The 18,577-nt window shown below is 48.9% G+C and overlaps 4 protein-coding genes across 4 annotated transcripts; all 4 read right to left on the minus strand.

The window, feature by feature from the left end:
- Window positions 1-4,618: 4,618 nt before the first annotated feature.
- Window positions 4,619-5,597, minus strand: LOC117894174 (seminase-like). The gene is made up of 2 exons (XM_034801078.1): window positions 4,987-5,597; window positions 4,619-4,929 (listed from the first exon to the last, which is right to left on the minus strand). The coding sequence occupies exons 1-2, from the start codon at window positions 5,580-5,582 to the stop codon at window positions 4,926-4,928; spliced, it is 600 nt and encodes a 199-aa protein (XP_034656969.1). The 5' UTR covers window positions 5,583-5,597; the 3' UTR covers window positions 4,619-4,925.
- A 163-nt stretch (window positions 5,598-5,760) lies between these two features.
- Window positions 5,761-9,877, minus strand: LOC117894175. The gene is given in 12 exon segments (XM_034801080.1): window positions 5,761-5,904; window positions 5,960-6,304; window positions 6,364-6,535; window positions 6,587-6,993; window positions 6,995-8,188; window positions 8,244-8,466; window positions 8,522-8,809; window positions 8,865-8,966; window positions 9,030-9,115; window positions 9,168-9,559; window positions 9,615-9,672; window positions 9,674-9,877. Coding segments are annotated over 12 exon segments (3,504 nt in total). The 5' UTR covers window positions 9,779-9,877; the 3' UTR covers window positions 5,761-5,772.
- Window positions 9,878-9,953: 76 nt separating this feature from the next.
- On the minus strand, window positions 9,954-13,655 carry LOC117894172. The gene is made up of 8 exons (XM_034801076.1): window positions 13,459-13,655; window positions 12,924-13,401; window positions 12,766-12,867; window positions 12,185-12,713; window positions 10,818-12,130; window positions 10,590-10,761; window positions 10,190-10,534; window positions 9,954-10,134 (listed from the first exon to the last, which is right to left on the minus strand). The coding sequence occupies exons 1-8, from the start codon at window positions 13,577-13,579 to the stop codon at window positions 10,003-10,005; spliced, it is 3,192 nt and encodes a 1,063-aa protein (XP_034656967.1). The 5' UTR covers window positions 13,580-13,655; the 3' UTR covers window positions 9,954-10,002.
- A 276-nt stretch (window positions 13,656-13,931) lies between these two features.
- LOC117894173 lies at window positions 13,932-17,419 on the minus strand. The gene is made up of 8 exons (XM_034801077.1): window positions 17,263-17,419; window positions 16,822-17,213; window positions 16,687-16,772; window positions 16,531-16,632; window positions 15,968-16,481; window positions 14,620-15,914; window positions 14,392-14,563; window positions 13,932-14,327 (listed from the first exon to the last, which is right to left on the minus strand). Exons 1-8 carry the CDS (start codon window positions 17,384-17,386, stop codon window positions 13,947-13,949), a joined length of 3,066 nt encoding a protein of 1,021 aa, XP_034656968.1. The 5' UTR covers window positions 17,387-17,419; the 3' UTR covers window positions 13,932-13,946.
- Between the last annotated feature and the right edge of the window lie 1,158 nt (window positions 17,420-18,577).

Raw genomic sequence — 18,577 nt, forward strand, 5'->3', positions numbered from 1 at the left:
TCCTGCCGCTGCTACTCCTCCCTTTTGCCTTTTTTGTCGCTTGGATTTTTGCGGCACTTGGTCTTTTCCTCACTTGACAATGCTTTGCATGCTCCTGCTGCCTCTTGCCGCCTGCCGCTTGTGTCTGGTTCTCTCGCTTGTCATATTCCATGTTTGTGGCAGGCTCTGCCTCAGCTGACGTTGGCATCGCTGCTCGCACAATCAGCCACTCGGCATCTTGTTCGCCGTCCCTTTGTGCGCCTTTCGCCTGAATTGCATTAACCAGAGACTCAGCAGAGGCAGGACCATACCCCAAACCCCAAACCCCAAAAGCAACCTTGTTCTGCCACAGAAAAAGACATCGGTCGACTCGATTCCAACTTCTCTCCTGCTCCTCCTGCTGCTGCCGCTTGCTCCTCATTCCTCATTTTTAATATGCAATTTTGTATGTACAGCTCGTAGCCATGGAAGGCATCACAGTGTGTGTTTGCATAGCTCTGTGCTGCATGTTAGGCATGTGCCACGGCCACAACTTCGGCCACAGTCCCAGTCCAGGCAGCTCCGTTTATCGGGCGACCTAACCTTGTTAGGATTGTAAAATGTAAACCGAAGGCGTTGCCAGGCACTCGGACTTGGCACTGGCCGAAAAACGTAGAGCACAAACGCAGAGCAAAGTGATCTTTCGATCTCTAAAAACTCTCCTGAAAGCACTCAACTATTTCTCTGTGTGCAGAGCAGCTCTAGCTCTAGTGGCTTGGGCTCTGGCACACGCTCAAGTTGCCTCCGTCCTCGTTCATCGTTAATCGAAAAACGGGGCCCCAGCACAGTCGCCCTGCGGTTAGGAGTGTCGCCAGGCCAAAGCGAACCAAAGAGCGCTATGAAGAATGAAGGAGCAAAGGGGTACTGGCTGGCATGAAGCATAAACATTTGCTGAATCGTTCCGTGGATCGTGGAAGGTGGAGCCACAACTCTGGCCAACAACTGTGCGCGTGCGCAGCCGCCAAGCTGGCAATGTGTTCATTTTCAGAGTCCCCACTTTGGGGTCCATATTTTCGTTTTGGTTTGGCTTAAAAATTATGCCCGGTAGTCATGCCAGAGCAGGGCAGGGCTGGGCAGGCAGGGGTCTGGGGTAGAGCGAAATTAAAGCGAGCATTTGACTGACGGACTGACGCAGTGCCAGGAACTGGCAGAAGAAAACCGAAGTGAGTGACTAGTTGACTGGCCAGACACACGGCTTGATTGCACGCCTTGTACCACGTCCACAGTGAGAGCAACAGTCAGAGCCACACAGCCACATTGACGTTCACGTCCACGGAAATGAGAACAGGAATGAGGCTGGAGGAGACTGGGAGACTGGGGAATGGGCATGGGTTAAGTTTGGTATTGGGATTGAAGGCAAATCAGAGACACCGACCGACACCCAACCGAGACGCAGCAGTTGCCTCATACGTCAAGGCAGGAGGCATGGAGTTGAGTGGAATCTGTGGATGCATAGAGCCCCACATGCACCCCCCGACATACACAATTCGCATTCGATTTTGATGCGTATTGATGGCTGCCCGGCCAGCATGTCTGACGCTAAGCACTCAAAGATTAATGGCTACGAATTAGTCAGTGTCACTTATTGGAACGTTGAGCTGAAGCGAACGCTCTCTCTCCCTGAATGCTGCATGCCGCATGCAGGGGGATCTGGGCTTAAGCTTACCTTTTACCCATTAGTCCCGACTTCCCGACTGTAGTCAAAATAAAAGGCAATTACAAGTCAACACAATGAGTTTGTACAATTGAAAGGTACAAACAAGATTGTCGATGGAAAGAGCCGCATGAAAATTAATTTCAACATTGTGTTTGCGATATCATCGATCAATAACTGTCGACACAGCGACACAGTTCGATTTTTGTCTGCGCTACACTGTCCCAAAAAAAAGGTACATCAGCTTAAAGAGGATTTATTTTAAACCAAAAAATAGCACCAATAAAATATAAATCTTTAAGTAAAAGTGCGCTCCAGTGCTCATAATTTTGCCTGTCGAATTGTTGCACTAAAATCCATCATCAAAATAAACCCAAAGATAATCAAAAGGCATCATAAGGGAAGGGAAAGAGCATTGCCAAAATCGTTTTAAGTCTTTGACTCTCTTTTTATCGGATGCACCCCAAATGTAATACAACAAATTTTTCTTGTCTTTTTATTTCTTTACAGATTCTTGGTGAGTTTCTTTCGATTTAAGATTGCGGGTCACACTGTGGGGGAGAATTGGTAGACAGAGGGAGACCACCTGGCGTCTGGCGGACCACGCTAATTGCATTGAAGGGCCACAAAGGAAAGTTTGCCAGGTGATGATATCAGCATGATCAAGCACTTACTTGCCTACACTATACAATAAGTAAGTACAAATGATGGTAGCCCCCCGCTTGTGGAGCAAAAAGGAGAGGTGTACCCTGCCCTGGGGAGGCAAGCAATGAATAGTTTGAAAAGTTTACAATTTGTTGATTCAACGCGGCATGAAATCGGTTTTGAAACTTTGGTTGAACTTTAATTAACCGATTTACCGGGCAGAGGGTTACAAAAAGAGAGAGAATCATAGAAATAAGTTAAATTACATTTAAGCTGATTAAAGTTCAGCGCAAAATAAGAAGAAAACCAACAACGATTCGATTTGTCTCGTTTTGGCTGAGGGAATGAGGGCTAATGTCGATCGAATGTTGGACTGGCGGCACACAGAAAGTTCATTAAGGCACTGGCACCGAACGGGAGGAGACAGTTAATACGTTGAGCAAAGACATAAAACTCGAACTCGTTTCCCGTGAGGCAGCGATAGAGGGCAGCGGACAACGGACAACGGACAGCGGACAGTGGCGGACAGCCAGCAGCGGCGCGCTACGCATACTTTTGTGATGATTTTTCCCAAAAACCTAATTTTCAATTTACCAAAACAATTAACAACAATTTTATTGGCTTTTAAGCCATGCAAACAACACACACTCGAGATGCTCTCACACGGGGCAGGGGGGAAACATCATAAAAATGTACAAGTGTAGCTCTCACACACACACGGACAGTGTGCCGCTATTGATCAAGTGTTTGTTCAAGGCAAACATTTGCCAGCAAAGAGAGAGAGAGAGCGAGACAGAAGTCGAGCGCATTCTATAGAAAATTCCCCAAAATGCTCAGCGCTCTCTCCTCCCTCCTCCCTGTGTATCTTTTAATTAACAATTCCGAAATGGTAACCATAAAAGTGTTGTAACCCGAATCCGCTCTACCTATTTGATTTGTTTGATTGGCAAAAACTCTCAGTTCCAGTTCGAGTTCCACTCCAGTCCGATCTGCCATGATCATCTCTTTCTGGAATTGCTAAAGTAGGTGCCAGTGTGCATGTTATTTTGCATGTTGGCCCCAATATTTTCCACCTCCTGCTGTCCTGCTGTCCTGCTGCCTATCCTGGAGTGTCTTCCTGCAGCTACTCCAGACTGGCGTTCACCACGTGAGTCGAGCCAAGCCAAGCCGCTCCAAGGCAGGAGTAGACTCTCTGCTAGTCTCCACAATGTGCCATAAATTTATGACACTACTAAAAATAGTAGTGGTAAATGGCAGTCAGGGAGCCGCCGTGTGGTTGCTGCTGCTGGAAGCGACTCTCCAAGTGTATCTTTGTATCTGTTTGCTTCTGCCTCTTGGCCATGTTGTTATGGGTCGGCTGTTACATTATGTTTTGCCTTTGTTTCTGTTGCGCATTACACGCGAATGAGAATTATATGCAAGTGAAAATGCCATTTAAAAGCAAATAAATAAACTTAATGCGAATCCGCACCACGGGAAGGGACCAGGTTTCTGTAGGCTGGCAGCAAACTGTCATTTCGGGTATATTTATGTTGGACAATGCGTAGGCCTCTCTCTCCTCCAGATATATCCTCTTTTGCTGCTGCCTAAACCTCACCCACGATATCAGCGACTGCCGCTGCTCTATCATTAGTTGAACCGTTAAGCAGCGCTTGGCCACTTCTACCTGTCTGCCCCAAAAAATTTAACTTGCGTGCCACAAACTAGCGTCTGGCTGCAAAAGGCTTTCGAAACGATCCCAGCGATGATAAATGCAGCATTTGCGATGCGCAAAAGGAAGCTATAAATAACAATTAATTGTATTATTAAACTAATTCAGCACAAACCCGGGTACAGCTACAGCTCCAAGTCCATCTCCATCTACTGGTTCCCTGTGCTGGTCAGACGAAAGGCCGTCAGTCATGCGATGGCCTGCCTGCTAATTTACATTTTGATGGCAGACAGGCCAAAAGTAAAAGCGTCCAGCGTCGTTTCTAAAATTGTGCCCCAAGGGCCAAAAGCAGCGCAGCAGCGCGCCAGCCCAGGACCCGCACAACTTCCAATATTTCAGGTCTTCCAATCAATTATGGAATCAGTCAATGATCAGCAAGGAGCTGCCGCCATGCACGCAACGGCAAAGGCAACGGGCCCCGCAGCAGAAGGGCGCGAAAGTTGCAGAAAGATGCAAATAATGACAACAATTAACGCCCCAAAATGTTGTCTTCTGTGGCATTGCGTGTTGCGAAAAGGGGCAGCAGCAGCAGCAGCAGTAGTTGTCCCATCATTAAGGCCAACACACGAATAGAAAGTAAACGATGCCTCGAGCGTGTCACCGTCTTAATTAACAGCAAAGATGCATATGCCTGCGGTGTATATATTGGCGATTTATAGCAAATTTCGACTGCAAATCTTAGTCTACTTCTTCATCATCGTTTGCATTGTCCTCTCAATAAACGGACGCACAAAGCCCACATCTGTGTAGACACCGGGATACTTGGGACTGGCGCAGCTAATGCCAAATGAGACAATGCCGCAGACTTGCTTCTTGTAGACCAAAGGACCGCCCGAATCGAAGGTGCAGGCATCCTTTTTGCCCAAAACACCCGCGCAAAACATGCTGTTTGTTAGATTAACTGCAAAGCAAATCAATTCTCTATTAGAAATAGTAACAGAAAAGACTTAAAGCTCACCTGTTGATCTGTAGGTCTCCAGACAACGCTTTCTGCTTAGCACCGGCACATTGACCTTTCGCAGCAGTGTCTGATGTGCCGTGCTCCTGGGATTGATTAGACCCCAACCCGCGACGGTTAGCATGAGGCCCATTGAGAGCTTTGGTCGAACAGAGCTTCAAGTGTTGTATATTCTTGCCCCAAACGGGGCGGGCCAGGCGCGCCAGGGACACATCCATGTGCATGTCCGTCTCACGGAAATTGCTGGGCGTAATGAACTCATCCAATAACACACGCTGGCCGTGCTCCGAGAGGGCCGTGATGCCCGCCTGCACCTCCCAACGTTGCACAACCTCACGTCCCAGAAAGCAGTGGGCAGCGGTGAGGACTATGCGACTGGCGAGCAGAGTGCCACCGCAAATGAAGTCGTTGCGGTAACGCATGGCCACCAGATAGCCACCGAGCTTCTCGATGGTCGTGTACTCGCCACCAATGACGCGCGAGTGCTGCGATGCGGGGAAGATCAGCTTATTCAGCTCATCCCTATCGATGGTTTGGTTATCCTGCGCGCGGACAACAAGAAACAGAGCGACCAGCAGCAAGAGGAAACGTTGCATTGCACAGCTGGAAGGGAAATCAGTAGCTAAAAGAGCCTAGAGCTAGGGGGAACCCTGATGCCCCACAGCAGCCGTGGCCAAGCGGGTTAAGTGTGACAAACTCCAGCTACTGTTGCATGTCAATTGAGTTTAATTGTTGCTAATTAAAAAGTTTATGCATTTTTTGTTCATTTGTGCAGTTGGGGGGCTCCTAGCCGAAGCTCAAGGGTCGTATCTCCTGCATCAGCTTGCGTATGTAATACATCAATTTGGCATCTCGATTGCGCAGCTCTGTGGCATGTGGATACATGGAGTTGATGAGCTGATGCAAGTCGGAATAGTGCTGCAGGGAAAAGAGTTAATGAAAGTTCTTCAAGAGCAATTCTGGCAGGCCTCACCCCTACGTTCCGCCAAGTCTGCTGATAGTCGAGTTTGAATACATTCAAATCATCCGAGCACAGCTCTTTGATCTCCACAAAGGTGGCGCTTTCGGGTGTCACCCTGGCTGTCACATCTGCACCCTCAGCCATATCCTTTGGGTTGCGCAGGCCCAGCACAATGTCCCTGCGTGTGGCCAAACGATTCCAGTCGGAGCGCGTGAATTTCATCAATTTGCAGTGCACGGACATGGCGTTGTAGACATGCAGCTCGGCGGCTAAATGTTTCTGCGAGAAGTAACCATTCTCTATGTAAAAACAGGCATCGGGCTCTGCGAATATATTGATGTTCATGTCTTGAAAACGCTAGGAAATATGGTAGAGAGTTTCAGTAGAGTTTCCTTAGGGATCAGTCGTTGGATTACCTTTCGCAGCTCAACAAAATCATTGATGGGCTGCGCAATGTTGAGAAACTTCTCTGGCCTGGCCTGATACTCCCTGGGCAGATCAATGACATAGCCACGAACGCCCTCATTGCTGATGTGCAGCACCACGCGCACATAGTAGGTGTCCAGCGTGAAGATCACCTCATCGTGACTGCAAAAAGGAAGGTAAACAGATGGGAAATTCTATGGGCATTCCTCATACTTCTCCTCATTTGGCTCCAGGCACCAATGGCGAAAGGGAAAGTGCGCATAGCGATTGTAGGCAAAGCCAAACACACCCAAACGATCCGTTTTGATGGTTATTGTTCTCATTCCAACATCAAATTTCGAGTGCAAAATGTGATTGGTGGTCCAGTGGAGCACCTTGCGGCGTGCCACAGGCTCTGGGGTTTTTGGTGCTGGGAGAATATCCTTGGAGGCCACGAGGCTGTCGGGTTTGCGTGACTTTCTCAGCGTTTCCGTTTTTCTTATAACTGAAACCTCATCGTCGTTGGTTTCAGATTCGTCCTCCTTGAAGGTAGATTGACTGTGGGCCACCGACTGCTTCATTGTTCCCTTGCTCCTGCGCGCTGACATGCGTTCCTTGTGGGTGCGGCGTGTCTGCTTAATCTCCGGAATGGTACGCTTGAAGCTGCTCGTGTACTTTGCCCTGAATGTCGTCCAGTGTGGCCAGCAAACCGTACAGCGATGGCTCCTTCAGGGCAGTTATTTGCCTCGTTACAAAATGTTTTTGAGACTTTCCCACATCCTCTCTCTGCTCTGCTGTGGCTCTGTCGGGTGGCTCGTGGTAGAACGGCTCTGGATCGTCAAAATGCGGATAGACACGCTCCGGACCGTATTGATCCTCGTAGTTGAACAACGGATAAGGCTGCTGCTCATCGAGTGCTCCCAGCTGATCGGTTTCATTGTGTCGTCGCAGCAGCTTGTTGCCAGCTGCCTTTTTGATTTCCAATGCCTTGTCCCGCTCCTCCTTGAATTCCAGTGGAAACTTGAAGGAGGATATAATGCGCGGCACACACTGCTGTCGTACCAAGTGTAACTCCAATTTGTTAAGGCTCTTCCCGGACAGTTCAAAGTTATCTGTGGCTGGCTGGAAACTGCCAATGCTGCCGGACAGCAAATCAAAGGCGCTGCGGCGCAGCCACTCAAAGTGCGAGGGGCGGTAAATGTTGTTCGATTCGTGGCGTTGCCGCGTGATGCACGTCGGGTTGGGCCGCTGATAAGCCACCGGCACAGCTTCGATGGGATTGCCGGCCTTATCGAATTTCTGGACCACATTTATCGCCCGTCCATCAATGGAGGCTTTGGCTATGCTCATATTTTGATGCTGCCTGTTTCCCTTTTGTTTCTTCTTGCCCCTCAGCTCTGGCTCGGGCTCGTATATCAATTCCTCTTCGGGTTCCTCCACCTCCTCTTCGATGAAGATGCAAACTTTGGGCTGTCCCCAGCGACACAGATGTTTGGGCAGCTTGAAGGTGAGAAAGAAATACGGCAGCTCGTGCCTGCCCAAGTACAGCAACGTTCCATCGTTGGCTGTTTCCGCAGCGGACAGACGCTGCATTTCGTGGCGACTGGGGGCAACACTCAGCCGGGATGGCGCCTCCCGCATGGTGCCGCGACGAGACCTGGAGCTGAGCAAACCCAACTCACAGTCCTCATCCACGAGCTTATCTTGCTCCACATACAGCACGCGTCCATCCTCGTGGAGTGTAATGTTCAGCTTCTCGTAGGCCGTGTGTTTGGGTTTGCGCACAAAATCCACAGCGAAGATGCCGCCAATGAGGATAAAGCGACGCAGGTTGATCTGAAAGAAAAGTTTAATGAGGGGAGAATGAGGGGTAACAGAAACTGCCACTCACCTCCCCTGGTATCGCTGGATTATTGGCTGGATTGTACGCTTCATCCAGGAACTTGATGTACTCCTCGTGTTCGCGTTCGAGAAAAATGTTGTACGGATCGGGAAACATGCCCTCGGGCAGACTCTGCGGCTCCTTTGGCGCCTTCATTGCTTTAGCTTGGGTTTGCTCATTTCTCTGTTCACTTTTCTTGGATCTACGCGGTGCCTGATTGGCTTCGATGGTGCTGCCAAGTAGATGCCACTAGAAATTACTCTACTCTTTCCTTTGTCTAAACTCACTCCATGACATTCACGTATTGCTGCATTTTGGACTCCATTTTGGTGATTATCTCCTCCTGTATGTCCACCTGTGTGAGCCATTCATCGATGATGCAATCATCTATGTCCAGCAGGCCACAATGCGGCAGCGTTTCGCTGTCAATCACAATCTCAAAGCTCTTGGCACGCTCCGAGTAGGCATCAAAGTGGGTGTGGACACACCTGACACACATATTGTCAGAGAGCACGCTGAAGGGCAGTTGAATGTTGAGGCCAACACAGTCCAAATTGGCAGACATCAAAGGCAGACTAGGGAGATTCCATAGATGGGTTTCTGTTGGCAGTTTTGTGCCCAAAAACTTACTCCAAAAACTGAAAGCGAATGGGCACATCCCGCAGACACCACAGCTGATAGTTGTAATTGCTGCTTTGATAGCAATAGCTGGCCAAATGGCAACCCAAATTGCTGTGAACAGAAACACATTGATAAAGAGAGAATATATTTATATTTTAACCAATCAAATCTCACGTCATAAAAGCTTCGGGTGCGGTTATAATGCGATAAGTAAGCTTGTCCAGAAATGAACCAATTTCACTCAGAAGTTCGTGCTGGATCTGTAAGGGCAGGAACGTTAAAGAAAGAAATGTACAAAGGGAAGATCTGTACCTTGCCCAATTCGATGGTTTGTGCTGGCGTTAGAAATGCCAACTCCAGTTCGCTGCGCTGCACACGATCAATCCGCTTTATGGTCGCCAAAATGCGCTCAATATTCACATCGTACAACTTCCCAATGTCCGGTCGTAGTTCCTGTTCCATCTTTTTGCGTGTGCGATCCTCCTGAAATATGTCCTGCGTGAGTATGCTGCGCTCATCCACCGACAGCGTCCAATTGATGAGATTTTGCTCGGCCTGCGCCTCCTCGCAGCGCATTTGAAAGACAAAGCGGCGGATTTCATCGGGCCCATGGGGTCGTGGCAGGCCATCACAGGCCAAAAATCGTGCCCAATGTTCGTCTTTCAGTTGTTGCCGCAACAGCTCATTGTAGTCCTCAATGGAGTCTGCAAAGGCAAACAAAACTGTTCCAAAAAGAGCAACAATTGGGATCACACTTACCCCGTACAAAGCCAACGCATATTTTAATATCCTGCAAACGCTGCACGTAGGAATGCTCCTCGCGCCAGCCACTCCTCCTCGGAGATGAGCTCTGCCGTGGGCAATTCATCCTTTGTTCTGCTGCCACTTGAGGATCTGGATCTTCTTGAGCCACGCTTAGCCATGGCTTTGCCCCCACCAACCTCTAGCCTTCTTAGAGTTTTTTTTGTTTTCTTTTATTTATTTTTTGTATTAGTTTTCTGTGTCTTGTCCCCCGTGTCGTTTGTGTTGTGATTTAATCAACTGACAAACATTTTTCTACAAATAAATTCTCTTTTATTTTTGTGTTTTTTGGCACACTTTGTGCTATAACCAATCAAGCTAAAACCTTCATTAAACGTACCTCAAACTAGGAATAACTCAAGACACGAATTTCACCCAATATGCGACGTATGTAGTACAGCAGTAGCGTATCCTTATTGCACATATCCAAGGCATTGGGGTTCATTGAGCAAATCGCCTGATGCAAGTCCGTAAAGTGCTGACAAAAGTACACAAATTAATCTACTTCTAAGGGTAAAAGCCACTCCACTTACGTGCACATTCCTCCAGGTATTCTCATACTCCAATTTAATAACATTTATATCATCCGAACAGAGCTCTGAAATCTTTACAAATGTCGCACTGTCTGGGGTGATGCGCATCGTTACTTCCGAGAGTTCGGACTGATCCTTGGCAGTCTTCATGCCCACAATGATGTCGCGTCGACTGGCCAATCGATTCCAGTTGGAACGATAGAATTTCATTAGCTTGCAGTGCAGAGCCATCACATCGTAGATGTGCTGCTCGGCGGCCACATGCTTGATGCAAAAGTAGCCCTTTTCGATATAGAAACTGGCATCGTTCTCCGCAAATATATTGATGTTTTTCTCCACAAATATCTGCCCAAAAAGAGAACCATAAATAGGTAAGAGTTAAAGGTTTGCTATGCCTTACCTTGCGTAAGTCACGCATATCGGCGATGGGTTCTACGATCTCTAGATACTTGACGGGATGGGCCGTGTAAGCGCTGCCCAAATCGGTCACATAGCCACGCACGCCCCGCGCTGAAATGTAGAGAAAAACTCGCACATGGTAGGTGTCCAGCTGGAGCATGATTTCATCGGAACTAATGGATAAAATGGCAAAAGGATTAGCTGATAGTTGGTAGATATTTCCACCTACTTCTCCTCATTGGGCTGCAGCGACCAATCGCGAAAGGGAAAATGTTCGTAGCGCTTGAATGCCAATCCAAAGACGCCCAAGCGATCCGTTCTAAACGTAATTGTATTGGCCACTCGATCGAATATGGTTTTGATTATGTGCTTTGTAGTCCAGTGTGTCAGCTCCTTCATGGGCACCTCTGGCTTCGTTTCGAGGCTGTCTGAGCTGTCGCTATCCTCGCCCAAGTCCATGTCCTCCGCCCTGCTGGCTGTTTTACTTTTCTTTGCTTGGTTTACTGTCCCTCGACGATACATTTGCTTTGTGGATCGCGCAGCAAGTGAAGTTTTCTTTGCTTCCTCCTTGGGCACTCCACACTGCAGCATCAGATCGTGTGGCCGTCTCAGGTATTGAGTTTTGATGTCCTCTAAAGTGTTGAGGAACCCGTGGAGTGTCTTATCGTTGGGCTTTCCCTCCGTGCACATGAAACGCTGAGCATTCTCGAACAAGGGATAAATGCGCTCCGGCTTGTGCTGCGTTTTGTATTCAAATTCCCGTATGGGCCGCGCCGTAGCTTCGTGTTCAAAGGATCTTCGTGCGATTTTCAAGCCCTTTCCCTTGGATTTCTGTTGCTCCTCCAGCTCCAGGTCTTCGTCCATCATGTCCCAGGGCAGCTCGAACGAGGAAATGATGCGTGGAAGGGAGTATTTCTGCAGGTTCCTCATTTCAGTGAGTGTTAAAGTTCGCTCCAAGCTAAAGTTGGCCAACGGAGCGTAGATCGTGGAGATGCGTTCAAGTTTGCTTTGCCGCAGCACGGACAGCTGGGAGGGACGAAAGATATTGGATGTCTCACCTTCAGCTTTTGTGTTACGATTATCCATGGCTGTAAATCGACTTGGAGCCTTGGATTTCCGATCCTCCGGCACTTCAAAGGCAGGCACCTCCACAATGGGCACCATTTCCGTGACATACTGACACACCCGCGGCTCACTCCACCTGCACAGCTCCACGGGCAGCTGCAGCGTGACATTGAAGTACGGCAGTTCGCTGTCCTGCAGCCGAATGCTGCTCATTCGCGCATCCAACGCTGTGGTCAGGCGCATGCGCGACGTGGCCGGCGTCTGCCTGCGACTCTCCGTGATTTGTGTGCGCCGAAACTCGGGCATCATGGAGCGCGCGCCGCGCCCCATTTCGGCCACCACTTCCGGCAATGTTTGGAGCACTCGTCCATCCTCATGCAGAATCAAATTTAATTTTTGGAACTGCACTTGGCTGGGCCGACGCACAAACATGATGGAATAGATGCCGCCCAGCATTATGTGCTGCCTGAGATTGATCTGCAGAGAGGAAACACAGAAGTAGAGGTAGAAATAGAGGCTGCGTCCACCCACCTCATCCGCTGTCATGTCCAGCTTGTGTGGATGATAGACCTCATCGAGATATTCCTTGTACTGATTCTCCTCCTGCTGCAGAAAGGTTTCATGCGTGTCGGGATACATGCCCGGCAGCACCTCGGGCGCCTCTTTTGGTGTCTTTGGCACCACAATCTTTGGCTGTTTGCCTTTGCTCTGGCTCTGGGTTTGCTCCTTCCCCCGTTTGGTTGCCATTTCTGTGCGCTCTTGGATTAACTCTAGCAGTTCCAGGTACTGCTCTCGTCTTTGCAGCATGGCTGCCAGCGCCTGCTCTTGGATTTCCACCTGCATGTGCCACTCGCTCACCAGCGACGCCTCAATGTCCACAATGCCAGCGTTGGGGTAGCTAACATTCTCGGGCATCACTGGCTCATAGCTCTTGGCCTTTTGCGAGTAGCTATCGAAGTTCGTGTGAATGCAGCGCAGGGTGAGGCATTCCTTGAGCACACTCAGCGGCATCTGCACCATGACACCCGTGGCACGCATGTCAGCCAGCATGGCGGGAATGCTGGGGGGGAACAATTAAGATAAGGAGTGGATTTTCCATCCGGTAAACTTACTCAAATTGATCGAAGCGCACGGGTGCATTGAGCAGTCCCCAAATATCCATGGTCCAAGGCTTGCACTTGTAGCTCCAAGTGGCCTCCCTGGCATCCACGGTTCTGGCACGAAATTTCGAGTTTTAATTAACAAATTTCCAACCAATTCTAACACTCACTTCATGTACACCGCCAGCATGCCCAGTATCCGATAGGTAAGACGATCGAACAGACTGTCAATCTCCCCTTCGATGTCCCCGCGCACCTCAAACACCTCCAGCTGCGTCTGCAGACTCATGCGCTCCACCTCCGCCTGATTGTCCAGCATCAGTTCGATGTTCTTCAGAGTGTCGAGGCACATTTGCACATCCCTGTCGAATGCCACGCCCGGACTGATGCCCAATTTCTGCTCCAGCGTTGCACGCGTGCGATCCTCTCTGTAAATGTTCTGATTGAGGACACTGCGCTCGTCCACCGACAATGCCCAGTCGATGGATTTATCCGTTTCAATGTCCTCAAAGTGACGCCGTTTGGCGAGAAAAGTGCGCATCTCGCAGGGATCGTAGGGGCGGGGCAGCTCATCGCAGCTCACGTAGTGATGCCAATGCTCCTTCTTGGCGCGTGCCAGCTCCAGTTCATTGAAGTCGTTGAGGGCGCCTGGCAAAGGTTTAAGACTGGAAACAAATTCAAGACTCAAGTATAAATTGATCGTACGCTTTACGTATTCACAGCTGGCAGCCACATCCTGCAAGCGACTCAGATAACGCTCCTGCTGCTCCAGCATTTCCGCTTCGGTAATCAAATTATAGTTGACATCTCGTTGGTGCTTGGCCATTCTGTTAAGGCTGTATTTCCTACAAGAACCTAGCTAAAGAATTCTCCTATGTGTGTGCTTGAATGTGGAAATGTTTCTGTGTTTTCTTGGCACTTAATTCCATGACAATTATGAAATATTTCTAGACTTTGAAGCTCATTTTCCAAGTACAAAATATATTTTTCTATAAAAACTGCCATGGAAAAGAACTCTCAAAATGCGATGAACTCCAAACAATCCTATGAAAAACTCAACAAACGAATCTCGCTCAGCATTCGCTTAACATAATATAAAAGTAAAGGATCTTTAGTCCGCACCTCCGTGGCATGGGGATTCATGGAGCAAATAGCCTGATGCAGATCCGTGCAGTGCTGCAAATACACACAGATTAATAGAGGTTTAAGTAAAGGTTCCCCATACCCACGCTAATATTTCTCCAAGTTTCTTCATACTCCAACTTGATCACATCAATGTCATCCGAGCAGAGTTCTTTCACCTCCACAAAGCTTGTCCTCTCCGGTGTTATGCGCACTGTAACCTCCGAGAGTTCGGACTGATCTTTGGCAGTCTTCATGCCCAGAACAATGTCACGACGTGCGGCCAAGGGATTCCAGCTGGAACGATAGAATTTCATTAGCTTGCAGTGCAGAGCCATCACATCGTAGATGTGCTGCTCGGCAGCCACATGCTTGATGCAAAAGTAATCCCTTTCGATATAGAAACTGGCATCGTTCTCCGCAAATATGTTGATGTTGCTCTCCACAAAGATCTGCCAAAAGGGGAAGCATAAATAGAGGAGTAAAACATACAATTAGGATGGGACTCTCGCTTACCTCTCGCAGATCACGAAAATCAGCAACAGGCTCTATAATTTCAATATGTTTCACGGGTTTCGCGGTGTAAGCCTTGCTCAAGTCTGTGACAAAACCGCTCACACCCTTTGCAGTGATGTACAAATAAATACGCACATGAAATGTGTCCAACTGGAGAATGATTTCATCCGGACTGTGTGGGAGAAAGGGAAGTGTATAAGCAGATAGTTGGTAAATAATTCCACTCACTTCTCCTCATTGGGCTGCAGCGACCAATCGCCGAAGGGAAAGTGCTCGTAGCGCTTGTAGGCCAAGCCAAAGACACCCAAGCGATCCGTCATAATGGTCAGAGTGTGCTTTGCCCTATCAAATGTCGTCTTGGCAATGTGTTTTGTTGTCCAGTGCTGGACTTCCCTCATGGGTGCCATCCTTTCCATCGATTCCTCATGTGTCGTTGATGCGCCCGAGGGACTCGAGCCCAGGCTCATGCGTGAATGTTGAGCTCTTGACTTGTGTCTGTGGCCTTTGGTTTTCGCTGGTGGACGTGTAATGGGCTGCGGTTCCTCTGGAATAAACTCTGACTTTTTGACAGACTTTATGCCGGGCTCTACAATCGGTTGCCGCGCCAAATACTTCTCTTTGATGCCTTGAATTGTGTCCAACAAGCTGTAAAATGTTTTGCTATCCTTGAAGGCGGCGCCCTTCCGATAAGCAACACTTTCGACCAAATCAAAGACGGGAAATAGTCGCTCCGGATTGTGCTGTGACTCGAAATCAAAGTCCACATTTGGCAGCTCCATTTGTTCCTTCTGCTCGATGCTGTGTCGCCGGATTAGACCTCTCTTTTGCGTTTGCTTTTTCCTTTCCAAGGCCTCTTTCAGTTCCGCAATAAATTCGCTGGGAAACTTGAACGAGGAGAGCAGGCGCGGCATTATGTGCCGCTCCAAGCTCCACAGCTGCGGATGATCGATGTTTCTATTCAGCGAGAAGTTCGCCAGACCCGCAGACTTGTCAGCGAGTGTTGAGGTCCGCTTGCTGTACCTAATGCTCGATCTCACCGAAGGTCGAAAGATATTGGCAGTGGGAATATCCTCCTCTTGGTCTTCTTCGTGTGTGTGTCGCTTTGGTGCCGCCTTTTTGTGTTTCTCCGTGGCAATTCGAGCCAAGGATGTTACCGATGTTCGATGCGCCATGCGCTCCAGGCTCGTCAGATACTGACACACCACAGGCTCGCCCCACAGGCACAGCTCGGGTGCCAGTTGCAGCACGACATTAAAGTACGGCAACTCATCCTCATCCAGTTTCATATTTTTGACATTCTCCAGGGTCAAGCGAAAGCGTGAGCCCCTGGCCGCAGATAGAGCCGAGGCTCGGAGCTCATCTTGAGGTTCCTTCAGCACGGCCACCAGCTCCGGCATCGAGCGTAAAACTCGCCCATCCTCGTGCAGAATAATGTTGAATTTCTCAAATTGTGTCTGAGCTGGACGACCCACAAACATAATGGAATATATGCCGCCCAGCATAAGGCATTCACGGAGATTTATCTGAGGGAATAGCAGAAGTAGGAACTTGATTTATGTATCAGTCATCTACCCACCTCATCTTCCGTCAAATTTAGTGTCATGGGATGGTAAACTTCCTCCAGGAAACCTTTATACTGACTGTCCTCACGTCTGGTAAACTCTTCGTAAATATCGGGCACCATGTCCGGCGGCACCATGGGCGGCTCCCTGGGCGCCTTGGGCACCACCGTCTTTGCGCCCTTTTCGTTACCCGCCTTTGCCTCCTTGGCCGCCTGTTGGCTCTTTTCTTCGATAAGCTCCATTAGCTCTTCGTACTGCTGTCGCTTGAGTATCATCTCGTCCAGGATCTCCTGCTGTATGTCCAGCTGGAGGAGCCACTCGTTCTGCGCCGATGCCTGGATATCCACTATGCCCGCCGTGGGGTACGTGGTGGACTCGGTAACCACGGTGTCATAGCTCTTGGCATGCTGCGAGTAGCTATCGAATTTTGTGTGAATGCAGCGCAGGGTGAGGCAATCCTTGAGCACGCCCAGTGGCATCTGCACGGAGACACCCGTGAGGCGGAGTTCGGCCAACATTGCAGGAATTCTGGGTAGTAGAATGAAGTATAAGGGAACCGATTGCCCGCTCGACTTACTCCAATTGATCAAAGCGCACGGGCGCTACCAGCAGACCCCAAATATCCATGGCCCAAGGCTGACATTTGTAGCTCCACGTGGCCACTCTGCCATCAACTGAACTGCAGAAGACATTACTCAACACTGTTTACGCTCCGAACGAACACAAAACTCACTCCATGTGTGCTCCTTGCATGCCCAAAATGCGGTATGCCAAACGATCAAACAGGCTGACAATCTCTCGCTCCACATCGCCGCGTACCTGCAAGAGCCAGAAGGATTAACCTCATCTCTGAATTGCCAAAACCCACCAGCAAGATATCCTCCAACCGCTTGACATTCATGCGCTGCAGCTCCACATCGTTGTCCAGCAATCCATCCAATTTCCTCAGTGTCTCCAGGCACAGCTGCACATCCCTTTCAATGTACTCCGCCGGATTGATGGCCAAAGTCTGCTTCAGCGTGTGGCTTGTACGATCCGTTCTGTAAATGTTTTGAGTCAAGATACTCCGCTCATTCACCGACAATGTCCAGTCTATGGATTTGTCTGTGGCAATGTCCTCGTAGTGCCGTTCCTTGGCTAGGAAAGTGCGCACTTCCGCCGGATCAAAGGGTCGCGGCAGCTCATCGCAGTTCACATAATGATCCCAGTGCGCCTGACGTGTGCGTTCCTTTTCCAGTTTATCGAATTGAAGGAGCGCCTCTGCCAATAAAGAAATGAATTTAGATTAGATTTGGATTCGGTATCTTACGATTTATGAATTCCCTGCTTATGGCCACATCATGCATACGGCTGAGATGCTGCCTGTGCCGCTCGAGCATTTCCGACTCCGGTATAAGCGCATACACAGCCTCCCGCTCCTTCTGCTTTACCATTTTTTGTTCTAAAACTTCTGTGGGTTGGCTTGCTGTGGGGTAGATTATGTTTTAAATATATATTTGAAGACTTTTCCAATGAAGAAGTTTCCCAAAATCAATCGAGATATCAATTATTTGCCCCAAATTGAAGCGAATTCTAAGCCTTTTCTTTGCTGGCAAAAGCCATAATCTAATGCCAAACTTTGGCCACATCTCGGCTGCAGGCAGCTCTGTAGTTGGGTGCGGTTATCCAGGTTGTCAGTGTATGCCCCACCCGCACGTATGCCCCAGGCTTTATGTTGGCCTTTTGCTCGCCTTCGTTCGTGCCAAGAAAATGCTTCCCCTTGAGTGGAGGAGTGGAGGAGCGGAGGAGGAGAAAGTGTAGATGCTAAGCTGGGGATAAGCCTGAGACGATGATTCGAGTTGAGTTTTCGAAGTCAAGTCTGCAAGCTGAAAGGCAACAGACCAAAGACAATACCTCGTTTCCAATAAATTGATTAAATTTTATGTTGCATTGTCTGTCGGCTGTCGGTTTGTCTGTCCGTGTGTCTCCATTTACATACTGAGAGCTAAGACATGTTACGTGGCATGTCAAGAGCTCTGCTCTGGGCCCCATGTCTGATCGATTACATTGATGAATGAATTTCAAACAAGTCAAGCGCATTATTGGACATCAAACCAGAAGGACAATGACGGGGACTCCGGACTCTGGACTCCTACACAGCAGCAGCAGGCAGCAGTCTCCTGCTCTGCCGCATTCCTCTCTCTCTCTGGCGAAATTTATTTGTTGCAAGTTGTCTTTTAAATAAATTTGTTGTCAAACGTTGATCCCCAATGGCATGGCCATTACAGACATTGGCCAGGCATTCTTCCAGTAGTCTGTAATAAGTCAAATGGCCCCCAAGGCTCCAACAATTTAATGAACTTGACAAGCAAACGAATGAAAAATGCTGTACCTATCGGTGTGGCATGGACTTGAGCCTTAAGCCTTAAGCCCCATTTAGTAGCCAATAGTTTTGACACCTTTTCTACTTTAAACAGAGACCCAAACCCAATCAATATCAATTGATCTGCAGCCATAACGAGGGAAAATGACGAGCAAATCGCTTGGCAGTGGAGCACAGTCCGTGCAATCATTCAATTATAATTTGGCGAGCAATGAACAAGAAGCGAGAGATCTACAGCCAGGCAATCTCCATGGCATAAAGG

Source organism: Drosophila subobscura, chromosome J (genome assembly GCF_008121235.1).
Source record: "Drosophila subobscura isolate 14011-0131.10 chromosome J, UCBerk_Dsub_1.0, whole genome shotgun sequence".
NCBI lineage: Eukaryota > Metazoa > Arthropoda > Insecta > Diptera > Drosophilidae > Drosophila > Drosophila subobscura.

Bases quoted from the DNA above. Each gene is read 5' to 3' on its own strand.
- LOC117894174 (XM_034801078.1), bottom strand. From the start codon at position 5,582: ATGCAACGTTTCCTCTTGCTGCTGGTCGCTCTGTTTCTTGTTGTCCGC.
- LOC117894172 (XM_034801076.1), bottom strand. From the start codon at position 13,579: ATGGCCAAGCACCAACGAGATGTCAACTATAATTTGATTACCGAAGCG. The intron at 12,131-12,184 runs GTGGGTGGACGC...TCCTCTCTGCAG, and splicing joins TGGACATGACAGCGGATGAG to ATCAATCTCAGGCAGCACAT. The intron at 10,762-10,817 runs GTAGGTGGAAAT...TTTATCCATTAG, and splicing joins CTGCAGCCCAATGAGGAGAA to TTCCGATGAAATCATGCTCC.
- LOC117894173 (XM_034801077.1), bottom strand. From the start codon at position 17,386: ATGGTAAAGCAGAAGGAGCGGGAGGCTGTGTATGCGCTTATACCGGAG. The intron at 16,482-16,530 runs GTAAGTCGAGCG...TCTACTACCCAG, and splicing joins GTGCGCTTTGATCAATTGGA to AATTCCTGCAATGTTGGCCG. The intron at 14,328-14,391 runs GTAAGCGAGAGT...CCCTTTTGGCAG, and splicing joins ATTTTCGTGATCTGCGAGAG to ATCTTTGTGGAGAGCAACAT.